A 20,790-nucleotide genomic window follows, 5' to 3' on the forward strand; every position below is an offset into this window, starting at 1 on the left:
TGTTTATTGTAAAAATATTTAAATATAAATAAACAAATGGAAGAAAATGAGAATTATCAAAGCAAGTAAATTAGATAAAACGAAGAGCAATAAAAGTTGTCTGTAATTCCATTCAGAAATAATAATGGCAATGCCTTGGTGTAAATAGTGTCAGTATTTTTTTTTCCCCATGAAAATATATGCTTTTCCTCTTAAACAAAATTAAAATCACAGTGTACCTACATAGTAGATTTTGTCACCTTCAGTTTTTCTCTTTCCAATAGGTATGAATATTTTCTTTATTATCAACTATTCTTCTACTTCATTTTTTAGTTCTTTTATAGCATTTATTGTAAGGATAAGCCCCACATGATTTATCCAAGCCTCTATTGTTAACCATATAAACGCTTCAGATTTTTCAATTATAAACATCACAGTGATGATCATCCTTAAATTTGAACCCATCCACACTTATTTTCTTAGAATACACTGTTAGAAGTAGAATTGCCTTTTATGTCTTTTTACAATAGAGAAATTATCAAAGTAATTTTGAAAAATTTTTCAATAAAGATTTAAGGAATGAAAAATGAAATCATGGCCTTCTTTGTTTCTATAGAGGAATCAAATGAAGTTGTTCCCAATAAGGCAAGGGCTCATAAGGAAGAGAACCACCATGCAGTATCTGCAGATAATGTGGTACGTACACTTTGGGATTCTTTCCTCATTACATGATGGATTGCAAGGATTTATTTCCGGTTGGTGACAATATCAGCATTGTCAGAAAAAAGTCTTGCTTTACAAATCAAAACAGATCTGTTACCAATGCAATAGTATATCTTATAGGGTTTAATAAAGGAAATTTAAAGTGATATCATCTGTACCTCTTTTTATGTAAGAGCTTTGCAAATATGAAAACCTAATGCCTACTATATATGTGACATTTTAAGCATAACAAGTTATTTTGCTTCAACATATTCAGCAAATAGCCAATTTCTTCTCATTTGACAGATGGCAGAATTTTAAAAGTTTAGCATGAGACCATGAAAGAAGTCATTCTTAGGTCTGGAACTTGTATCCATGGATTCCTGATTCTTGTGTTCTCTGTTCAGACCATACATGTCTCCACTGTGTTTGGAAACTTTTCTTCTTTTTAGTTAAATTGGACTCAGCTAGTCATCTTAAAAATTGTAGTAATAGAGGAAAAGTAGTAGTAAAAAACTGAATAGCAAGCAGACACAGCCTACGTGTGGATTAAACTAGGTTTTGTAAAAATGTAAACATTATTGGTATATAGAGATGCTCTCAAAGTAGCTGTTTTAGCATTATCTGTTTATATTCTTACTCAATCAAGTAATTCAGAAATCAAGGTGTTATTAACCCAAAGTCAGACATAAAGGAAAATGTCATTGTGCTGTTGTTTTTGTTTTCAAATCAGTGTTTTTTGCTTTATTGTAATCTTTACAATTGGTCCATATAATGGATTTTTCTGTTACAAAATGGCTGTAACTTCAAGATTTACCCTGGCTTCCACTACGAACATTATTTATCTAACATTATAATTCTGTCACATCACTTTAATAAAACTTGAGTACATCAAATACAGTTTTGTTCTTTTTTGTTATATATAAATAATATATAACAGTGTTTTCCATATACAGAGTGTAGTTTAGGATTGTATTTTACTGATTTCAGTCCTGATTTAAGCTGATGGTTGACCTAAATATATTGAATGGGGGTATAGGAAAATAAGCTTTTATTTTGTGGCAAAGTTGTGTTTTCATTAGATAGCTAGTAATAATTGTTTTCCACAATTATTAATTGTGCCAATATTCTTAATTCCACTATTTAATAATCTCCTTTGCTCTAGATTTGAGTAATACTATTACAAATTATATGCAGTTATTTACAAATTGGAAACTTTGTTCCCCTAAAGACATGCTCATTTTCTGTCTGAATTTCTCAAGCATTGAATCTCCCTTGTGGCAGACATTTGAAAACAATGAAGTCCTGGCATGGAATGACTCACAGTCACTTAAGCATCTAATTTATAAAAAAAAAAAAAAAAAAAAAATGATTTTCAGAGACAAAACTTCATATTTTCAAAGGTTGATTTCCTCTGCCTATAGCTTTAAGTGTCCTCAATTATGGACGGCAAATCACAAAGACATACAAGACCTGTTTATATGCACAAATCTATACAGTGGCCCCTCAAGCCTTCTCCCTTGATTACTTAGCTCTTTTTGCCCAGAACCTATCCAAATAGAAAAACCTAAACAACAACATCAAAAAAGAAGATATCAAATTGGTGTTATGGTGAGAGCCAACATGAGTAAGCCCCAAGTTTTTAGTTATTATAGTAGAAAACAAAACATTAGATTCATCTCCAGGCAGCAGTACAAAGCAACTCCTTTGTAGCTGTCTTTCTGACTCAGAAGCCTGCTGGTAACAAACCCTGTTATGGTATCATATCCCCAAAGGCAATATATCAAATATAATCATTCCAAGTTTGTTTGTGATTTTTAATCACCATATCAATTTCTGGCTAGGAAATTTTATTTCAAATTCTGCCTGTGACATGTTGCTATTAATGTGATTGTTCTTAAAAGACTGCCTAGTGACTAACTCTAGCTTAGCTTTTCTCTTTTTAAATTTTCTTTTGGGTTGGCAGGGTTTAAATGTTTAAAGTGTGTGTGTGTGTGTTTTTTAACTGCATTATTCATATGCAAAAGAAAAATTTGAAGCAGATTTTGTCTTTGGGTTTTGGTTTTCTTTAAAAAGAATTCTATGATTAGAGATTTTATGGTTGTAGCTTATCAGCCATTCTTTCCACTGATGTTAAGCTGTTATGTTCATTCTTTTGACAAATATTTAATTAGTACCTACTGTTTGCAAGATACTATACAAACTATGCTGTACATCAATTCTGAAGCTAAGGGCAGTTTCTTTTTCTTGGGGATGAATTTGATCACTGCCTCCTGTACAACGTCACTAACCTCCATCCACAGTTCAATGTCCACTATGGACAGAGGTTCATGACAATGTACAGGAGGCAGGGGTCAAGACAATCCCCAAGAAAAAGAAGTGTAAAAAAGGCAAAATGGTTGTCTAGGAAGACTTACAAATAGCTGAGAAAAGAAGAGACGCTAAAGGAAAAGGAGGAAAGGAACCATATATCCATGTGAATGCAGAGTTCTGAAGAATAACAAGGAGAGATAAGAAAGCCTTCCTCAGTGATCAATGCAAAGAAATAGAGGAAAACAATAGAATGGGAAAGACTAGAGATTTTTTCAAGAAAATTACAGATACCCAAAGGATTATTTCATGCAAAGATGAGCACAATAAAGGAAAGAAATTGTATGAACCTAATGGCAACCCACTCCAGTACTCTTGCCTGGAAAATCTCATGGACGGGGAACCTGGTAGGCTACAGTCCATGGGGTCGCAAAGAGTCAAACACGACTGAGCAACTTCATTTCTTCACTTCTTCTCCAACAGAAGCAGAAGATATTAAGAAGAGGTGGTGAGAATACACAGAAGAACTATAGAAAAAACAATGTTCATGACCCAGATAACCACAATGGTGTGATCACTCACCAAAGAGCCAGACATCCTGGAATGCAAAGTCAGGTGGGCCTTAAGCATCACTATGAACAAAGCTAGTGGAGATGATGGAATTCCAGTTGAGCTATTTCAAATCCTAAAAGATGATGCTGTGAAAGTGCTGCACTCAATATGCCAGCAAATTTGGAATACTTAACAGTTGTCACAGGGCTGGAAAATGTCAGTTTTCATTCCAGTCCTAAAGAAAGACAATGCCGAAGATTGTTCAAACTACTGCACAATTGCACTCATCTCACATGCTAGCAAAGTAATACTCAAAATTCTCCAAGCCTGGCTTCAATAGTATGTGAACCGTGAACTTCCAGAACTCAAGGTGGTTTTCAAAAAGGCAGAGGAACCAGAGACCAAATTGCCAACATCCATTGGATCATCAAAAAAGCAAGAGAGTTCCAGAAAAATATCTGCTTCATTGACTATGCCAAAGCCTTTGACTGTGTGGATCACAATAAACTGTGGAAAATTCTTCAAGAGATGGGAATACTAGGCAACCTGACCCACCTCCTGAGGAATCTGTATGCAGGTCAAGAAGCAACAGTTAGAAAGGGAGATGGAACAACAAACTGGTTCCAATTTGGGAAAGGAGTACCTGAAGACTGTATATTGTCACCCTGCTTATTTAGCTTATATGCAGAGTACATCATATGAAATGCTGGGCTGGATGAAGCACAAGGTGGAATCAAGATTGCTGGGAGAAATATAAATAACCTCAGATATGCAGATAACACCACTCTTATGGCAGAAAGTGAAGAAGAACTTCTTGATGAAAGTGAAAGTGGAGAGTGAAAAAGTTGTCTTAAAGCTCAAAAAACTCAGGTCTTGGCTTCTGGTCCCATCACTTCATGGCAAATAGATGGGGAAATAATGGAAACAGTGAGAGACTTTATTTTCTTGGGCTCCAAAATCACTGCACATGGTGACTATAGCCATGAAATTAAGACACTTCTTGGAAGAAAAACTATGACCAAATTAGACAGTATATTAAAAATCAGAGACATTACTTTACTGACAAAGGTCTGTCTAGTCAAAGCTATAGTTTTTCCAGTAGTCATGTATGGATGTGACAGTTGGACTATAAAGAAAGCTAAATGCCAAAGAATTGATGCCTTTGAACTGTGGTGTCGGAGAAGACTCTTGAAAGTCCTTTAGACTGCAAGGAGGTCTTACCAGTCAGTTCTGAAGGAAATCAGTCCATCCTGAATATTCTTTGGAAGGGCTGATGCTAAAGATGATTCTCGAATATTTTGGCCACCTGATGAAAAGAATTGACTCATTGGAAAAGACCCTGATGCTGGGAAAGATTGAAGGCAGGATGAGAAGGGTACAACAGAGGAGGAGATGTTTGGATGGCATCACTGACTTGATGGACATGAATTTGAGCAAGCTCCAGGAGTTGGTAATGGACAGGGAAGCCTGGTGTGCTGCAGACCACGGGGTTGCAAATAGTTGGACATGACTGAGCAACTGAAGTGAAGGGCAGTTTAGCGTTTCTCTTGTTCTTGCTTTCTCTCTTCTCATTTACTATCCAGTGAAGGAAACAAATCACCATACTCATCACCATTACATTATAAATGTCTGCTTTCAATTATCTCACTAATGGAGTGCTGTGAATAAGTGGATATTTAAAAAAAAAAAAAACACACATTTGACTTTGCAATGCATGTCATATGTTGATATTTTGCATTACAAGTTGCAAAGAGAAATATGAAAGTGTAAAGAAGAAAGTTCTGCCAGCCGATTAAATTTTTAGACTACCTTTACAGAAAACAAATTCCCTGTTCCTGAAGGGCACTATTTAATCAAAGTTTGATTGCTTATTTTTTTAAGGATATTATGAAACTGTTTTTTTCTATTTTAAATTATATTACAATAATTTTCTATTACTAAAGGAGGTGGCTCAGACACATACTAGGTGTAAAGCTGAGGAGCCAGTCAGTTAGAATTTACTCTTGATAACCTAGACTAGAAAACCCCATTGTTAAAACTGAACATTGAATGATATGCTCTATACATTATTGAGTGCAATGGGGATAATAAGAAATATATTTATGAAAACTTCTCTACTTGTGTTACAGAAAATAGAAATTATTGATGATGAAGAAAGTGACATGATAAGTAATTCTGAAGTAGAGCAAGTGAATTCTTTCTTGGATTATAAGGTAAAAGTAATTTCAGATCCTTAATTTTTTAAGAGAAGGTATTAAAAGAGGTTGGTGATGGATAGGAAGCCTGGCATGCCGCAGCCCATGGGGTTGGAAAGATTCAGACATGACTGAGCGACTGAACTGAACTAACTGATTAAAGGAGGTAGACTTTTACAGTATCTATGTACCAGTTTTTTTCACTTCCATTTTCCATTTGATAAATTAAGCATCCTGGGGCTCTGCATTGACTCTCTCAGGCACCTGGATATCCATCATGGTGCTGGGCATTTTAATTAATGCTGGTCAGTTTAGTGGTTATGGCTTTAAGAACAATTTGCTGAGCAGCAGTAAGTACTGATGCTGCATTGCAAGATGAGGCATAGTGGTGGTTAATGTGAAATTTATGACAATACTTTTTTTAAAGCCCATGTTCATTTTAAAATGATTATAAAGGGAATATTTTTTTCTAGTGTTCCTTGCTAATTTTATCTTGAATTTCAATTTCTGAAGATTTTTTTTAATATAATAATATACCTGTTTTAGAAGTTTAAAAACAATCCCCATGACAAATACTGAATGAATATGAATACAGATGACCTTTTCTTAATGTCACTTGTTACTAAAATGAAAGGCTTACTTTGACAGCATGCCATGCATAATTTTGTTTTTTAAAAATTTTTGATGTAAGCTATCAGTCTAGATGTCAATATGTTTTTCCTAGATGTTTAATTGTTGTCTCTTTGTTAATCCATGTCCTATCTTACTAGGTAACTTTGGGATCTTCTGAAATTTTGACCAAAGTTATTTTTTTCATAGAGAATAGTAATCTTAAAATGTTAACAAAAGATAACATTTAATCAGAAAGACAGCAGCTGTCATTAACCTTTTCAGTTTTACTATAATTGAAAGCTATGTAATTCAACAGATTCTGTTTTTCAACTGTTCATGACATGTCAGACTTCAAAATATTGAACCTTGTAAACACAGAAGGAAATTATTTTTTGAAATTTATTTTCTAAGTGATCCAAAAACACAATATAATCCTGTATTTAAACTATATTTTAACAAATATAATTATAAAGTTGTTGGTTTTGAAGTACAAGAGATCATTCTTATCTCTCCTTCATGGTCATATAACATTTATAAATGTCCAGTTCAGGGTTTAAATGGCTTTGCAAACCATCACTTGGCACAAGCTATGGAAACTACAGATTAGAGGACTAGGTTGCACAGCTATTAAGTGTACTCTACTCAGTACTCTCAAACAGGTCAGATAGGACTGGTCCCAGAACTCAGAGGGTTCTTTCCAGGACCTTTTTCTGCTGAGGTACCAGCTCACTTGAAAGGTTTGAAGCTGAAGACATCAGCAAGCCAGAGTATCCAGTCCAGAAATATCAGTTATCATTTTCATTGAATTCTAAAGGACATTTAAAGATTCAGTGTTTTCCATTTTGGTGAATGCTGTAGAAACAAGGGGTTTTTTGCTCCCTTATTAAGATATCTTTTATAACACATCTTCATTCTATACAAACTTTTATTTAACTCTTAAAAATTAGCACCTATATAGAAAATATGTCTCTCTATAATCATTATTCAAGATATTTCAGTTCACTTCATCAGTGAATTTTGTCACTTTAATTCTGAAATAACTATAAGTGAAACCTCATATAGCAGTTCTCATTGCTGATTTCAGTACGTTGATTTAAGATACCCTTACCAGTTTGGAAATTTGATCTTCCTTCAAAGAACATCATTTTATTCTCTTTGTTCACACATGCTAGTCTCCTTTCTTTAGGGTTCAGAATCATTTTGTTGATTTCTTGAATATATTCACCATAAGTTTCTTGAAGTCAGATACATATCTTACTCATGTATATGTTACCTGATCTAGTGCCTAAGTCATAAGGATCCAGTAACAAGTTCCTAGAATAAATTAGTTTTCTTTGGAAATATATTTAACATTATTGCTCAAGTGTTCATTTAGTATGCAAGTGTTTTATTTTTGCATTTGGAAATTACTACTATACAACCATCAATATTCAGTATTGTCATAGTGGAGTTTCTGATTGAGATATTTGCCAGGAATCCATATTACTAGGAATTCTAACTAATCTGAAATGCTTGTGAGACAAGTGAATAAGCTCAGTTTCTCAGGCATGATTAGCTATGTCATAACACTTCAGGTTTAGCTGCCATTTTAAAAACATTAATTTATTTATTTTAATTGGAGGCTAATCACTTGACAATATCGTGGTGTTTTTTTTGCCATACATCTACATGAATCAGTCATGGGTGTACATGTGTCCCACCATCCTGAACCCTCCTCCCACCTCCCACCCCACACCAGCCCTCTGGTTTGCCCAAGGGCACCAGCTTTGAGTGCCCTGCTTCATACATCAAACTTGCACTGGTCATGAATCTTGCATTTGGTCATCTATCTTGCATTTGGTCATACACGTATTTCAATGCTATACTCTCATACTGTCCCACCTTCACCATCTCCCACAGAGTCCAAAAGTCTGTGTTTTACATCTTTGTCTTTTTGCTGTCTTTCACATAGGGTCATCAATACATCTTTCTAAATTCCTTATATACAAGTTTATATACTGTATTGGTGTTTCTCTTTCTGGCTTACTTCACTCTGTATAATAGGCTCTAATTTCATCCACCTCATTAGAACTGATTCAAAAGCATTCTTTTTAATAGCTGAGTAATATTCCATTGTGTATACATACCACATTTTCTTATCCATTCATCTGCCAATAGACATCTAGGTTGCTTCCATGTCCTAGCTATTATAAACAGTGTGGCAATGAACATTGGGGGACATGTGTCTCTTCCAATTCTGGTTTCCTTGGTGTGTATGCCCAGCAGTGGGATTGCTGGGTCATATGGCAGTTCTATTTCCAGTTTTTTAAGGAATCTCCACCCTGTTCTCCATAGTGGCTGTACTAGTTTGCATTCCAAACAACATTGTAAGAGGGTTCCCTTTTCTCCTTCCTCTCCAGCATCTATTGTTTGTAGACTTTGTGATGATAGCCATTCTCAATGAGATGGTACCTCATTGTGTATTTTTTTTCTGTTTTTTTAATGTTTATTTATATACTTTTTATTTAATTGGAGGCTAATTACTTTACAATATTGTGGTGGGTTTTGCCATACATTCACATGAATCAGCCATGGGTGTTCATGTGTCCCCCATCCTGAACACCCCTCCCACCTCCCTCCCCATCCCTTCACTCAGGATCATCCCAGTGCACCAGCCCTGAGCACCCTATCTCATGCATTGAAACTGGACTGGTGATCTATTTCACATATGATAATATACATGCTTCAATGCTAATCTCTCAAATCATCCCACTCTCACCTTCTCCCACAGAGTCCAAAAGTCTGTGTCTCTTTTGCTGTCTTGCATATAGGGTCATCATTACCATCTTTCTAAATTCCATATACATGCATTAGTATACTGTTTTGCGATTTTTCTTTCTGACTTACTTCGCTCTGTGTAATAGGCTCCAGTTTTATCCACCTTATTAGAACTGATTCAAAAGCATTCTTTTTAATAGCTGAGTAATATTCCATTGTGTATATGTACCACTGCTTTCTTATCCATTCATCTGCCAATGGACATCTAGGTTGCTTCCATGTCCTGGCTATTATACACAGTGCTGCAATGAACATTAGGGTACATGTGTCTCTTTCAATTCTGGTTTCCTCCATGTGTATGTCCAGCAGTGGGATTGCTGAGTCATATGGCACTTCTATTTCCAGTTTTTTAAGGAATCTCTACAGTGTTCTCCATAGTGGCTGTACTAGTTTGCGTTTCCATCAACAGTGTAAGAGCGTTCCTTTTTCTCCACAACCTCTCCAGAATTTATTGTTTGTAGACTTTTGATATCAGCCATTCTGACTGGGGTGAGATGGTTTTGATTTGCATTTAACTGACAATGAGCTATGTTGAGCATCTTTTTGTGTGTTTGTTAGCCATCTGTATGTCTTCTCTGGAGAAATGTTTGTGTAGTTCTTTGGGTCTACTGTGTAGTTCTTTTGGGTCTAGTTTTTTGATTGGGTCTCTTATTTTTCTGGAATTGAGCTGCAGGAGCTGCTTGTATATTTTTGAGATTAATTCTTTGTCAGTTGCTTCATTTGCTAATAATTTGTCCTATTCTGAAGGCTGTCTTTTCACCTTGCTTATAGTTTCCTTCTTTTTGCAAAAACTTTTAAGTTTAATTAGGTCCCATTTATTTATTTTTGCTTTTATTTCCATTACTCTGGGAAGTGGCTCATAGAAGATCCTGCTATGATTTATGTAAGAGGGTGTTTTGCCTATGTTTACCTCTAGGAGTTTTGTAGTTTAGATCTGGTCTTACATTTAGATCTTTAATGCATTTTCAGTTTATCTTTGTGTATGGTGTTAAAAGCGTTCTAGTTTCATTTTTTACAAGTGGTTGACCAGTTTTCCTAGCACCACTTGTTGGAGAGATTGTCTTTTCTCCATTGTATATTATTGCCTCCTTTGTCAAAGATAAGGTGTCCATAGGTGTGTGGATTTATCTCTGGGCTATCTATTTTGTTCCATTGATCTATATTTCTGTCTTTGTGCCAGTACCATACTGTCTTGATGACGATAGCTTTGTAGTACAGCCTGAAGTCTTGCAGGTTGATTCTCCATTCTTCTTTCTCAAGATTGCTTTTGCTATTCAAGGTTTTTTGTATTTCCATACAAATTGTGAAATTATTTGTTCTCAGTTCAGTCACTCAGTCGTGTCCCACTCTTTGCGACCCCATGAATCACAGCACGCCAGGCCGCCCTGTCCATCACCAACTCATGGAATTCACTCAGACTCACGTCCATTGAGTCAGTGATGCCATCCAGCCATCTTGTCCTCTGTCGTCCCCTTCTCCTCCTGCCCCCAATCCCTCCCAGCATCAGAGTCTTTTCCAATGAGTCAACTCTTCACATGAGGTGGCCAAAGTACTGGAGTTTCAGCTTTAGCATCATTCCTTCCAAAGAAATCCCAGGGCTGATCTCCTTCAGAATGGACTGGTTGGATCTTGCAGTCCAAGGGACTCTCAAGACTCTTCTCCAACACTACAGTTCAAAAGCATCAATTCTGCAGTGCTCAGCCTTCTTCACAGTCCAACTCTCACATCCATACATGACCACAGGAAAAACCATTGCCTTGACTAGACGAACCTTTGTTGGCAAAGTAATGTCTCTGCTTTTGAATATGCTATCTAGGTTGGTCATAACTTTCCTTCCAAGGAGTAAGCATCTTTTAATTTCATGGCTGCAGTCACCACCTGCAATGATTTTGGAGCCCCAAAAAATAAAGTCTGACACTGTTTCCACTGTTTCCCCATCTATTTCCCATGAAGTGATGAGACCAGATGCCATGATCTTCATTTTCTGAATGTTGAGCTTTAAGCCAACTTTTTCACTCTCCACTTTCACTTTCATCAAGAGGCTTTTTAGTTGCTCTTCACTTTTTGCCATAAGGGTGGTGTCATCTGCATACTGTTGGTAGCTTAATAGGCATTGCATTGAATCGATAAATTGCTTTGGGTGGTATACTCATTTTCACTATATTGATTCTTCCAATCCATGAACATGGAATATTACTCTATTTGTGTCAGCTGTGATTTCTTTCATCAGTGTTTTATAGTTTTCTATATACAAGATTTTTATTTCTTTAGATTTATTCCTAAGTATTTTATTCTTTTCATTGTAATGGTGAATGAAATTGTTTCCTTAATTTCTTTTCTGTATTCTCATTGTTAGTGTATAGGAATGCAATGGTTTTTTGAGTGTTAGTTTTATATCCTGAAACTTTACTGTATTCATTGATTAGCTCTAGTAATTTTTTGGTGGAGTCTTTAGGGTTTTCTATGTAGAGGATCATGTCAACTGCAAACAGTGAGAGTTTTATTTCTTTTCCAGTCTGGATTCCATTTACTTCTTTTTCTTCTCTGATGGCTGTGGCTAAAATTTACAAAACTATGTTGAATAGTAGCGGTGAGAGTGGATATCCTTGTCTTGTTCCTGACTTACAGGAAACACTTTCAGTTTTTCACCATTGAGGATAATGTTTGCTGTGGGTTTATCATATATGACTTTTATTATATTGAGGTATGTTCTTTCTATGTCTGCTATCTGAAGGGATTTTATCATAAATGAATGTTGAATTTTGTCAAAGGCTTTTTCTGCATCTAATGAGATAATCATATGGTTTTTATAATTTAATTTGTTAATATGGTGTATCACATTGATTGAATTGCGATATTTAAAAATCCTTGCATCCCTGGGAAAAAGCCCACTTGGTCACAATGTATGATCTTCTTAATATGTTGTTGGATTCTGTTTGCTAGAATTTTGTTGAGGATTTTTGCATCTATGTTCATCAGTGATATTGGCCTGTAGTTTTCTTTTTTGTGTGGCATCTTTGTCCGGTTTTGGTATTAGGGTGATGGTCACCTCATAGAATGAGTTTGAAAGTTTAGCTTCCTCTGCAATTTTCTGGAGGAGTTTGAGTAGGATAGGTTTTAGCTCTTAATTAAGTTTTTGATAGAATTTAGCTGTAAAGCAATCTGGTCCTGGGCTTTTGTTTTTTGGAAGATTTCTGATTACAGTTTCAATTTCTGTGCTTGTGATGGGTCTCTTAAGATTTTCTTTTCCTTCCTGGTTCAGTTTTAGAAAGTTATACTTTCTAAGAATTTGTCCATTTCATCAAAGTTGTCCATTTTATTGGCATATAGTTGCTGATAGTAGTCTCTTATGATCCTTTGTATTTCTATGTTGTCATTGTGATTTCTCCATTTTCATTTCTAATTTTGTTGGTTACATTCTTCTCCCTTTGTTTCTTGATGAGTCTGGCTAACAGTTTGTCTATTTTATTTATCTTCTCAAAGAACCAGCTTTTAGCTTTGTTGATTTTTGCTATGGTCTCCTTTGTTCTTTTTATATTTATCTCTGCCCTAATATTTATGATTTCTTTCCTTCTACTAACCCTGGGGTTCTTCATTCTTCTTTTTCTAGTTGCTTTAGGTGTACAGTTAGGTTATTTATTTGATTTCTCTCCTGTTTCTTGATGTAGGCTTGTATTGCTATGAACCTTCCCCTTAGCACTGCTTTTACTGAATCCCAAAGGTTGTTCTGTGTTCATTTTCATTCATTTTTATGCATATTTTGATTTGTTTTTTTTATTTCTTCTGTGATTTGTTTATTATTCAGAAGTGTGTTTTTAGCTTCCATATGTTTGTATTTTTAATAGTTTTTTTTTTTCCCCCCTGTGGTTGATATCTAATCTCACTGCTTTGTGATCAGAAAAGATACTTGAGCTGATTTCAATTTTTTAATTTACCAAGGGTAGATTTATGTCCCAGGATGTGGTCTATCCTGGAGAAGGTTCCGTGTAGACTTGAGAAAAAGGTGAAATAAATTATTTCGGGGTGAAATATCCCATAGATATCAATTAGGTCTATCTGGTCCATTGTATCATTTAAAGTTTTTGTTTCCTTGCTAATTTTCTGTTTAGTTCATCTATCCATGGGTTTCAGTAGGGTATTAAAGTCTCCTATTATTATTGTGTTACTGTTAGTTTTTCCTTTCATATATGTTAGCATTTGCCTTACATACTGTGGTGCTCCTATGTTGGGTGCATATATATTTATAACTGTTATATCTTCTTCGTGGATTGATCCTTTGATCATGATGTAGTGTCCTTCTTTGTCTCTTTTCACAGGCTTTATTTCAAAGTCTATTATATCTGATATGAGTATTGCTACTCCTGCTTTCTTTGGTCTCCATTTGTGTAAAATATCTTTTTCCAGCCCTTCCACTTTCAGTCTGTATGTGTCCCTTGTTTTGAGGTGGGTCTCTTGTAGACAACATATATAGGGGTCTTGTTTTTATATCCATTCAACCGGTGTTTGTCTTTTGGTTGGGGCATTCAACCCATTTACATTTAAGGTAATTATTGATAAGTATGATCCTGTTGCCATTTACTTTGTTGTTTGGGGTTCAAGTTTATGCACACTTTCTGTGCTTCCTGTCTAGAGAAGATCCTTTAGCATTTGTTGAAGAGCTAGTTTGGGAGTGCTGAATTCTCTCAGGTTTTGATTGTCTGTAAAGCTTTTGATTTCTCCTTCATATTTGAATGAGATCATTGCTGAGTTCATGAATCTGGCTTGTAGGTTTTTCTCTTTCAACACTTTAAGTATGTCCTGACGGTCCCTTCTGCCTTGAAGAGTTTCTATTGACAGATCAGCTGTTATCTATATGGGAATCCCCTTGAGTGTGATTTGTTGTTTTTCCCTTGCTGCTTTTAATATTTGTTCTTTGTGTTTGATCTTCGTTCATTTGATTAATATGTAACTTGGGGTGTTTTGCCTTGAATTTTCCTGTTTGTGGCTCTCTGGGTTTCTTGGACTTGGGTGGGTATTTCCTTCCCCATTTTAGGGAAGTTTTCAACTATTATCTCCTCAAGTATTTTCTCATGGCCTTTCTTTTTGTCTCTTCTTCTGGGACTCCTATGATTCAAATGTTGGGGCATTTAACATTGTTCCAGAGGTCTCTGCGGTTGTCCTCATTTCTTTTAATTCTTTTTTTCTTTTTTCCCTCTGCTTCATTTATTTCCACCATTCTATCTTCCGCCTCACTTATCCTATCTTCTCCCTCAGTTACTCTACTGTTGGTTCCCTCCAGAGTACTTTTGATCTCAGTTTTTGTATTATGTGCTGGAGTCCAGCTCCAGCAACCAGGGATTCAATCTGAAGAGATGGACAGTGTCGATGGACGATGATGTAGCCTCTGACTCGAAGTACGGGACTACATGTTTATTTCAAGCTTCAGGTTATCTTTTATACTTTGACAAAAGCATTAGGTCAGAGGTTTTTAGTTTCCCCCACCCTGATTTACTGTACTTAACTTGTGATTACATTGTAACTCATGCTACATTCCTCAGTTTCTTTCTTATCTTTCTAAATCCTGTTTTCCCCTAGCATCTTAAGATCATTATCTCCTAAAAAGGCTTCTAGCTATTCTTAATTAATCCTAAACCCTAAACTCAGCAAACTTCTTTTGCCATAAACATTCCCTTCACAAACAGGTCTCAGATAATAATCCTTCCCATGGCCTCAAGCTGCGGCCTACATGCTCATCCTGGGACATTCTTTGTAAAGATCCTTGAACAAATTATTTTCTAGGCACAACTGCAAAAGGCTTTGTGCTTTCTCATGTTTCTCTAAAGCACCTTAACATTCTTTTGAGCCAACTCAACCAAAGAAAGGAAAGAACAAGTCAGAATCACAAGGCCTAACTCTTCATCCTGGGACCATACTTGAGAGATGAGGAGAGGGAGTTGGGGCCGTGCCTCCATTATGTCAGTAATGCCTAATGCAGCTCCTGACAATTATTCATTATTGGTTGACTCTTTTCTATTTCTTCTAGGTCCTTGTTAATTTTTTCTTGCATATTCTCGATCTTTGTCTCCAGATTATTTATCTGTAACTCCATTTTGTTTTCAAGATTTTGGATCATTTTTACTATCATTATTCTGAATTTTCTTTCAGATAGACTATCTCCTGCTGTTTTGTTTGGTTTGGTAGACATTTATCATGTTCCTTTACCTGCTGAATATGTCTCTATCTTTCATTTTGTTTAGATTGCTGTGTTGTGTGTCCCTTTTCAATAGCCTGGAAGTTTGTGGTTCCTCTTTATTGTGGAAGTTCTTCCCTGTTGGTGGGGTTGGATGAGTGGCTTTCAAGGTTTCCTGGTTAGGGAAGCTTGTGTCAGTGTTCTGATGGGTGGAGCTGGATCTCTTCTCTCTGTAGTGCAATGAAGTGTCCAGTAGTGAGTTTTGAGGTGTCTATGGGTTTGGTGAGACTTTTTGCCACCTGTATTTTAAGGCTCAGGATTATGTTCCTGAGTTGTTGGAGAATTAGCTTGGTATGTCTTGCTCTGAAATTTGTTTGCTCTTGGGTGGAGCTTGGTTTCAGTGTAGGTATGGAAACTTTTGGATGAGCTCTTGTTGATTAATGTTCCCTGGAGTCAGGCATTTTCTGATGTTCTCAAGTTTTGGACTTAATCCTCCTGCCTCTGGCTTTCAGTCTTGTTCTTACAGTAGCCTCAAGACCTCTCCATCCATAGTACACCAGTGATAGAACATTTAGGTTAATGGTGAAACAATTCTCCACAGTAAGGGACACCTAGAGAGGTTCAAAGAGTTACATGGAGAAAATAAGTGGGAGGAGGGAGATAGAGGTGACCAGGAGGAGAAGAGGGGGAATCAAAAGGGGAGAGAGCAATCTAGCCAGTAATCAATTCCCTATTTGCTCTTCAGAGTCTGGAACACTCTGAGAGGTTCACGGAGTTCCATAGAGAAGAGAAGAGGGAGGAAGGAGACAGAGGTGACCAGGAGGAGAGGAGGGGGAGTCAAAAGGAGAAAGACCAATTTAGCCAGTGAGCAGTTACCTAAGTGTTCTCCACAGCCTGGAACACCCAAAGAGATTCACAGAATTAAGTAGAGAAGAGAAGGGGGACAGAGGAGATAGAGGTTACCTGGGGGAGAAAAAGGAGAATCAAAAGGGGAGAGAGAAAAAAAGCCAATAATCACACTCCTATGTAAAAATGAGTATTGAAGATTGGTTTCCTAAAGGTACAAAATTGATAACAAATATCACAAAGCAAATATTAAAAATCTAGAGTAGAGTTTAAACTCTCAAAAATACAATATTTAAAAAAAATCACAAAAATTATAAAAAAATATACATATGAAATTAGCTTTAAAAATAGGGTATTTTTTTGCAAGGTAATAGTAGGTTATAAAAATGAAAATTAAAGGAGTAATAAAGAACTTAAAAATAAAAAAAAATTAAAAATGATAGTAGTAAAATATATCTAGGAATTTCTCTGGAGCTGTTGAGGGCAGTGTGGGGTCAGTTCAATTTCAGATATTTCCTTGTTCCAGCTTATACTTCTTCTCAAGGTCTATAGGCCCCTTCCAATGTAGTCAGTGCAAACTACAGGGTTTTAATTTGTTGCACCTGTCACTTCCAAAGCAGTTCCTTCTTCATTGTTTATTTTGGCTTCCCCTGTTTGCACGCCTCTTCAGTGTCTAATTTCCACCCTGACACAAGGTAGCGAAGGTGGTCATTTATTTAGGCTCACTTGTTCAATTGTGCTGCGGCGAGGGAGGAACACTGCAAACAAATATCACTGGTATGTGTGGGGCGTGCTCGCAGTGTCTGGGCCACACTGGGTTTGTCCCTGCTCATGACCTGTGTGCTTACCGGGTCTATACTGCTCAGGGTCCAGGTTGCTCTGCAGGGGAACTGCCTAAAGCGGGCCCTGGGTTGTGTGCACTTCCCGGGTTTAAGCCACCCAGGTTCAGGTTCTCGGTACTCCACAAGGGCACAGACTCGGTTGGGCCTGTGTTTTGTGCCCTTCCCAGGTCCGAACAGCTCAGGCGACCAGGTGCTTGGTGAGAGCACACTCCCCAGTAAGCGGTGAGTCTTATCACCTCCCCTATCCCAGCTGCTCAGTTTCCTGTATGTGCAGCGGGAGCGCCGTCTCAGGTGTGCTGTGTGTCTCCTCTGGGGAGCTGATCTCTGGCTGCGACCCTCCTGGTGGATGTCAAGCATCAAGGATCCCAGGAAGACTTGGTTAGCAACTGGGAGCCTGCTCGCAGTTTGGTAGAGGATGCCACCTCTGGGGTCAAGGTTGCCCCTCGCCTTCCGGCTCTGGCCTTCACCCGCCTGCCTCTCTGCCTCTGGTGGGGGATGAGCCGGTCCACTGCTGGTCCGCTGCTGGCTAGCTTTCCTCTGGTATTCACTCAATCCTTTGTTCTGTGAGTGGGCCCAGCAGTGACTTAGGTTAGAGCATTTCGTGGGAAAATTCTTTCTTTTTTTTTCCATCTCTGGCTATCCCACATTTTGGGTTGCTATCTCAACGTTAGCTCCCTCAGACTTTCCTCAGGGCATTCAGGCCTGGTCCTTACTCTAAGCAATTCAGCCCGCACCTCCCTGTTCAGCCCCCACTTGCTGGTGGGGGATGTGAGTGTCTGGGCTAGTTCACTGGGAGTTGTGGTTAGGCACATAATCTGTGGATTTTATTTATTTATTTTTTCCTCCCGGTTATGTTGCCCTCTGAGATTCTGAAACTCCCCACAGACCTGCCCATGAGAGGGTTTCCTGGTGTTTGGAAACTTCTCCTCTTTTAAGACTCCCTCCCTGGGTAAGGTCTCCATCCCTAACTCTTTTGTCTCTCTTTTTATCTTTTATATTTTGTCTTATCTCCTTTTGAAGACAATGGGCTGTCTTTCTGGGTGCCTGGTGTCCTTCACTAGCGTTCAGAAGTTGTTTTGTGGAATTTTCTCAGTGTTCAAATGATCTTTTGATGAATTTTTTGGAGAGAAAGTGGTCTCCACATCCTATTCCTCCTCCATTTTTGCACTCCTCTCATTGTGGTTTTGATTTGCATTTCTCTGATAATAAGTGATGTTGAGAATCTTTTCATGTGTTTGTTAGCCATCTGTATGTCTTTTTTGGTGAAATGTCTGTTTAGTTCTTTGGCCCATTTTTTGATTGGGTTGTTTATTTTTCTGGTATTGAGCTGCTTGTATATTTTTGAGATTAATTCTTTGTCAGTTGTTTCATTTGCTATTATTTTCTTCCATTCTTTTTTTTTCTTTTTTTAAAATTTATTTTATTTTATTTTTTAAATTTAAAATGTTGTATTGGTTTTGCCATACATCAACATGAATCCGCCACAGGTATACACGTGTTCCCCATCCTGAACCCTCCTCCCTCCTCTCTCCCCGTACCATCCCTCTGGTCATCCCAGTGCACCAGCCCCAAGCATCCAGTGTCATGCATCGAACGTGGACTGGCGACTCTTTTCATATATGATATACATGTTTAAATGCCATTCTCCCAAATCATCCCACCGTCTCCCACAGAGTCCAAAAGACTGTTCTATACATCAGAGTCTCTTTTGCTGTCTCGTATACAGGGTTATTGTTACCATATTTTTAAATTCCATATATATGCGTTAGTATACTGTATTGGTGTTTTTCTTTTTAGCTTACTTCACTCTGTATAATAGGCTCCAGTTTCATCCACCTCATTAGAACTGATTCAAATGTATTCTTTTTAATGGCTGAGTAATACTCCATTGTGTATATGTACCACTGCTTTCTTATCCATTCATCTGCTGATGGACATCTAGGTTGCTTCCGTGTCCTGGCTATTATAAACAGTGCTGCAATGAACATTGGGGTACACGTGTCTTTTTCAATTCTGGTTTCCTCAGTGTGTATGCCCAGCAGTGGGATTGCTGGGTCATAAGGCAGTTCTATTTCCAGTTTTTTAAGGAATCTCCACACTGTTCTCCAGAGTGACTGTACTAGTTTGCATTCCCAGCAACAGTGTAAGAGGGTTCCCCTTTCTCCACACCATCTCCAGCATTTATTGCTTGTAGACTTTTGGATCACAGCCATTCTGACTGGCGTGAAATGGTACCTCATAATGGTTTTGATTTGCATTTCTCTGATAATAAGTGATGTTGAGCATTCTTTTCATGTGTTTGTTAGCCATCTGTATGTCTTCTTTGGAGAAATGTCTACTTAATTCTTTGGCCCATTTTTGGATTGGGTCATTTATTTTTCTGGAATGGAGCTGTAGGAGTTGCTTGTATACTTTTGAGATTAGTTGTTTGTCAGTTGCTTCATTTGCTATTATTTTCTCCCACTCTTAAGGCTGTCTTTTCACCTTACTTATAGTTTCCTTAGTGGTGCAAAAGCTTTTAAGTTTAATTAGGACTGTGAAGAAAGCTGAGCGCTGAAGAATTGATGCTTTGGAACTGTGGTGTTCGAGAAGACTCTTGAGAGTCCCTTGGACTGCAAGGAGATCCAACCAGTCCATTCTGAAGGAGATCAGCCCTGGGATTTCTTTGGAGGGAATGATGCTAAAGCTGAAACTCCAGTACTTTGGCCACCTCATGTGAAGGGTTGACTCATTGGAAAAGACTCTGATGCTGGGAGGGATTGGGGCCAGGAGGAGAAGGGAACAACAGAGGACGAGATGGCTTGATGGCATCATCGATTCAATGGACATGAGTTTGGGTGAACTCTGGGAGTTGGTGATGGACAGGGAGGCCTGGCATGCTGTGATTCATGGGGTCACAAACAGTCGGACATGACTGAGCGACTGAACTGAACTGAACTGAGGCCCCATTTGTTTATTTTTGTTTTTATTTCCATTATTCTGGAAGGTGGATCATAGAGGATCTTGCTGTGATTTATGTCAGAGTGTTCTGCCTATGTTTTCCTCTAAGAGTTTTATAGTTTCTGGTTTTACATTTAGATCTTTAATCCATTTTGCATTTATTTTTATGTATGGTGTTAGAAAGTGTTCTAGTTTCATTTTTTACAGGTGATTGTCTAGTTTTCCCAGCACCACTTGTTAAAGAGATTGTCTTTTCTACATTGTATATTTTTGCCTCCTTTGTCAAAGAAAGATCAAAGCGCTGGTCCATATGAAACCTTGAGTGCTTCCTACAGTCATCTTGGAGAATAATTGACAATACTTAGTGGAAATACAGGGACGATTTTAATAAGAAAAATTAGCTAGGTCTTATTTTGTGAAATAAGTGACTGATGTTTATCTTACTACTTCCTCTCAAACCATTAACTTAGGCAAATCTTAAAAGGCCACACAAATCACTTCCTGAAATATAGGAAGTGTTTAATAGGCTTGCAAATCACAGCACCAAGAAGAAAATGTCTGTAATATTAAATTATCTTAAAGCTATTTATGTTTTAAAACATTACATAAATACTAAGGAAGAGGAATAGTTCGAGTAGAAATTAGAGGTCTGCATAACAAAAGATGCTTCCTGACTTCTCCAAATGTGAATTGTTTTTAAAATGTTTCTAGTGAACAGTGAGTGTAGCTCAGATAGACTTGTGCTTTCAAAGGAGACACTGGGATAATGAAGATAGATATCTTCTGTATTCAAAAAGACTTCCTGACCAGTACTTTACTAATACTG

At 37.3% G+C, this 20,790-nt stretch overlaps 1 protein-coding gene across 2 annotated transcripts in view; it reads left to right on the top strand.

Moving 5' to 3' along the window:
* Positions 1-20,790, top strand: part of HDX (highly divergent homeobox) — a 217,524-nt gene that overhangs the window by 184,586 nt on the left and 12,148 nt on the right. Inside the window, exons 7-8 of one of the 2 annotated variants that reach the window (XM_070783571.1) lie at positions 596-675; positions 5,673-5,756. In XM_070783571.1, coding sequence (XP_070639672.1) covers positions 596-675; positions 5,673-5,756 — 164 coding nt within the window. The remainder of the gene's footprint in view (positions 1-595; positions 676-5,672; positions 5,757-20,790) is intronic. The other variant, XM_070783572.1, reaches the window with a different exon arrangement.

The sequence above is a fragment of the Bos indicus genome, chromosome X (assembly GCF_029378745.1).
Source record: "Bos indicus isolate NIAB-ARS_2022 breed Sahiwal x Tharparkar chromosome X, NIAB-ARS_B.indTharparkar_mat_pri_1.0, whole genome shotgun sequence".
NCBI lineage: Eukaryota > Metazoa > Chordata > Mammalia > Artiodactyla > Bovidae > Bos > Bos indicus.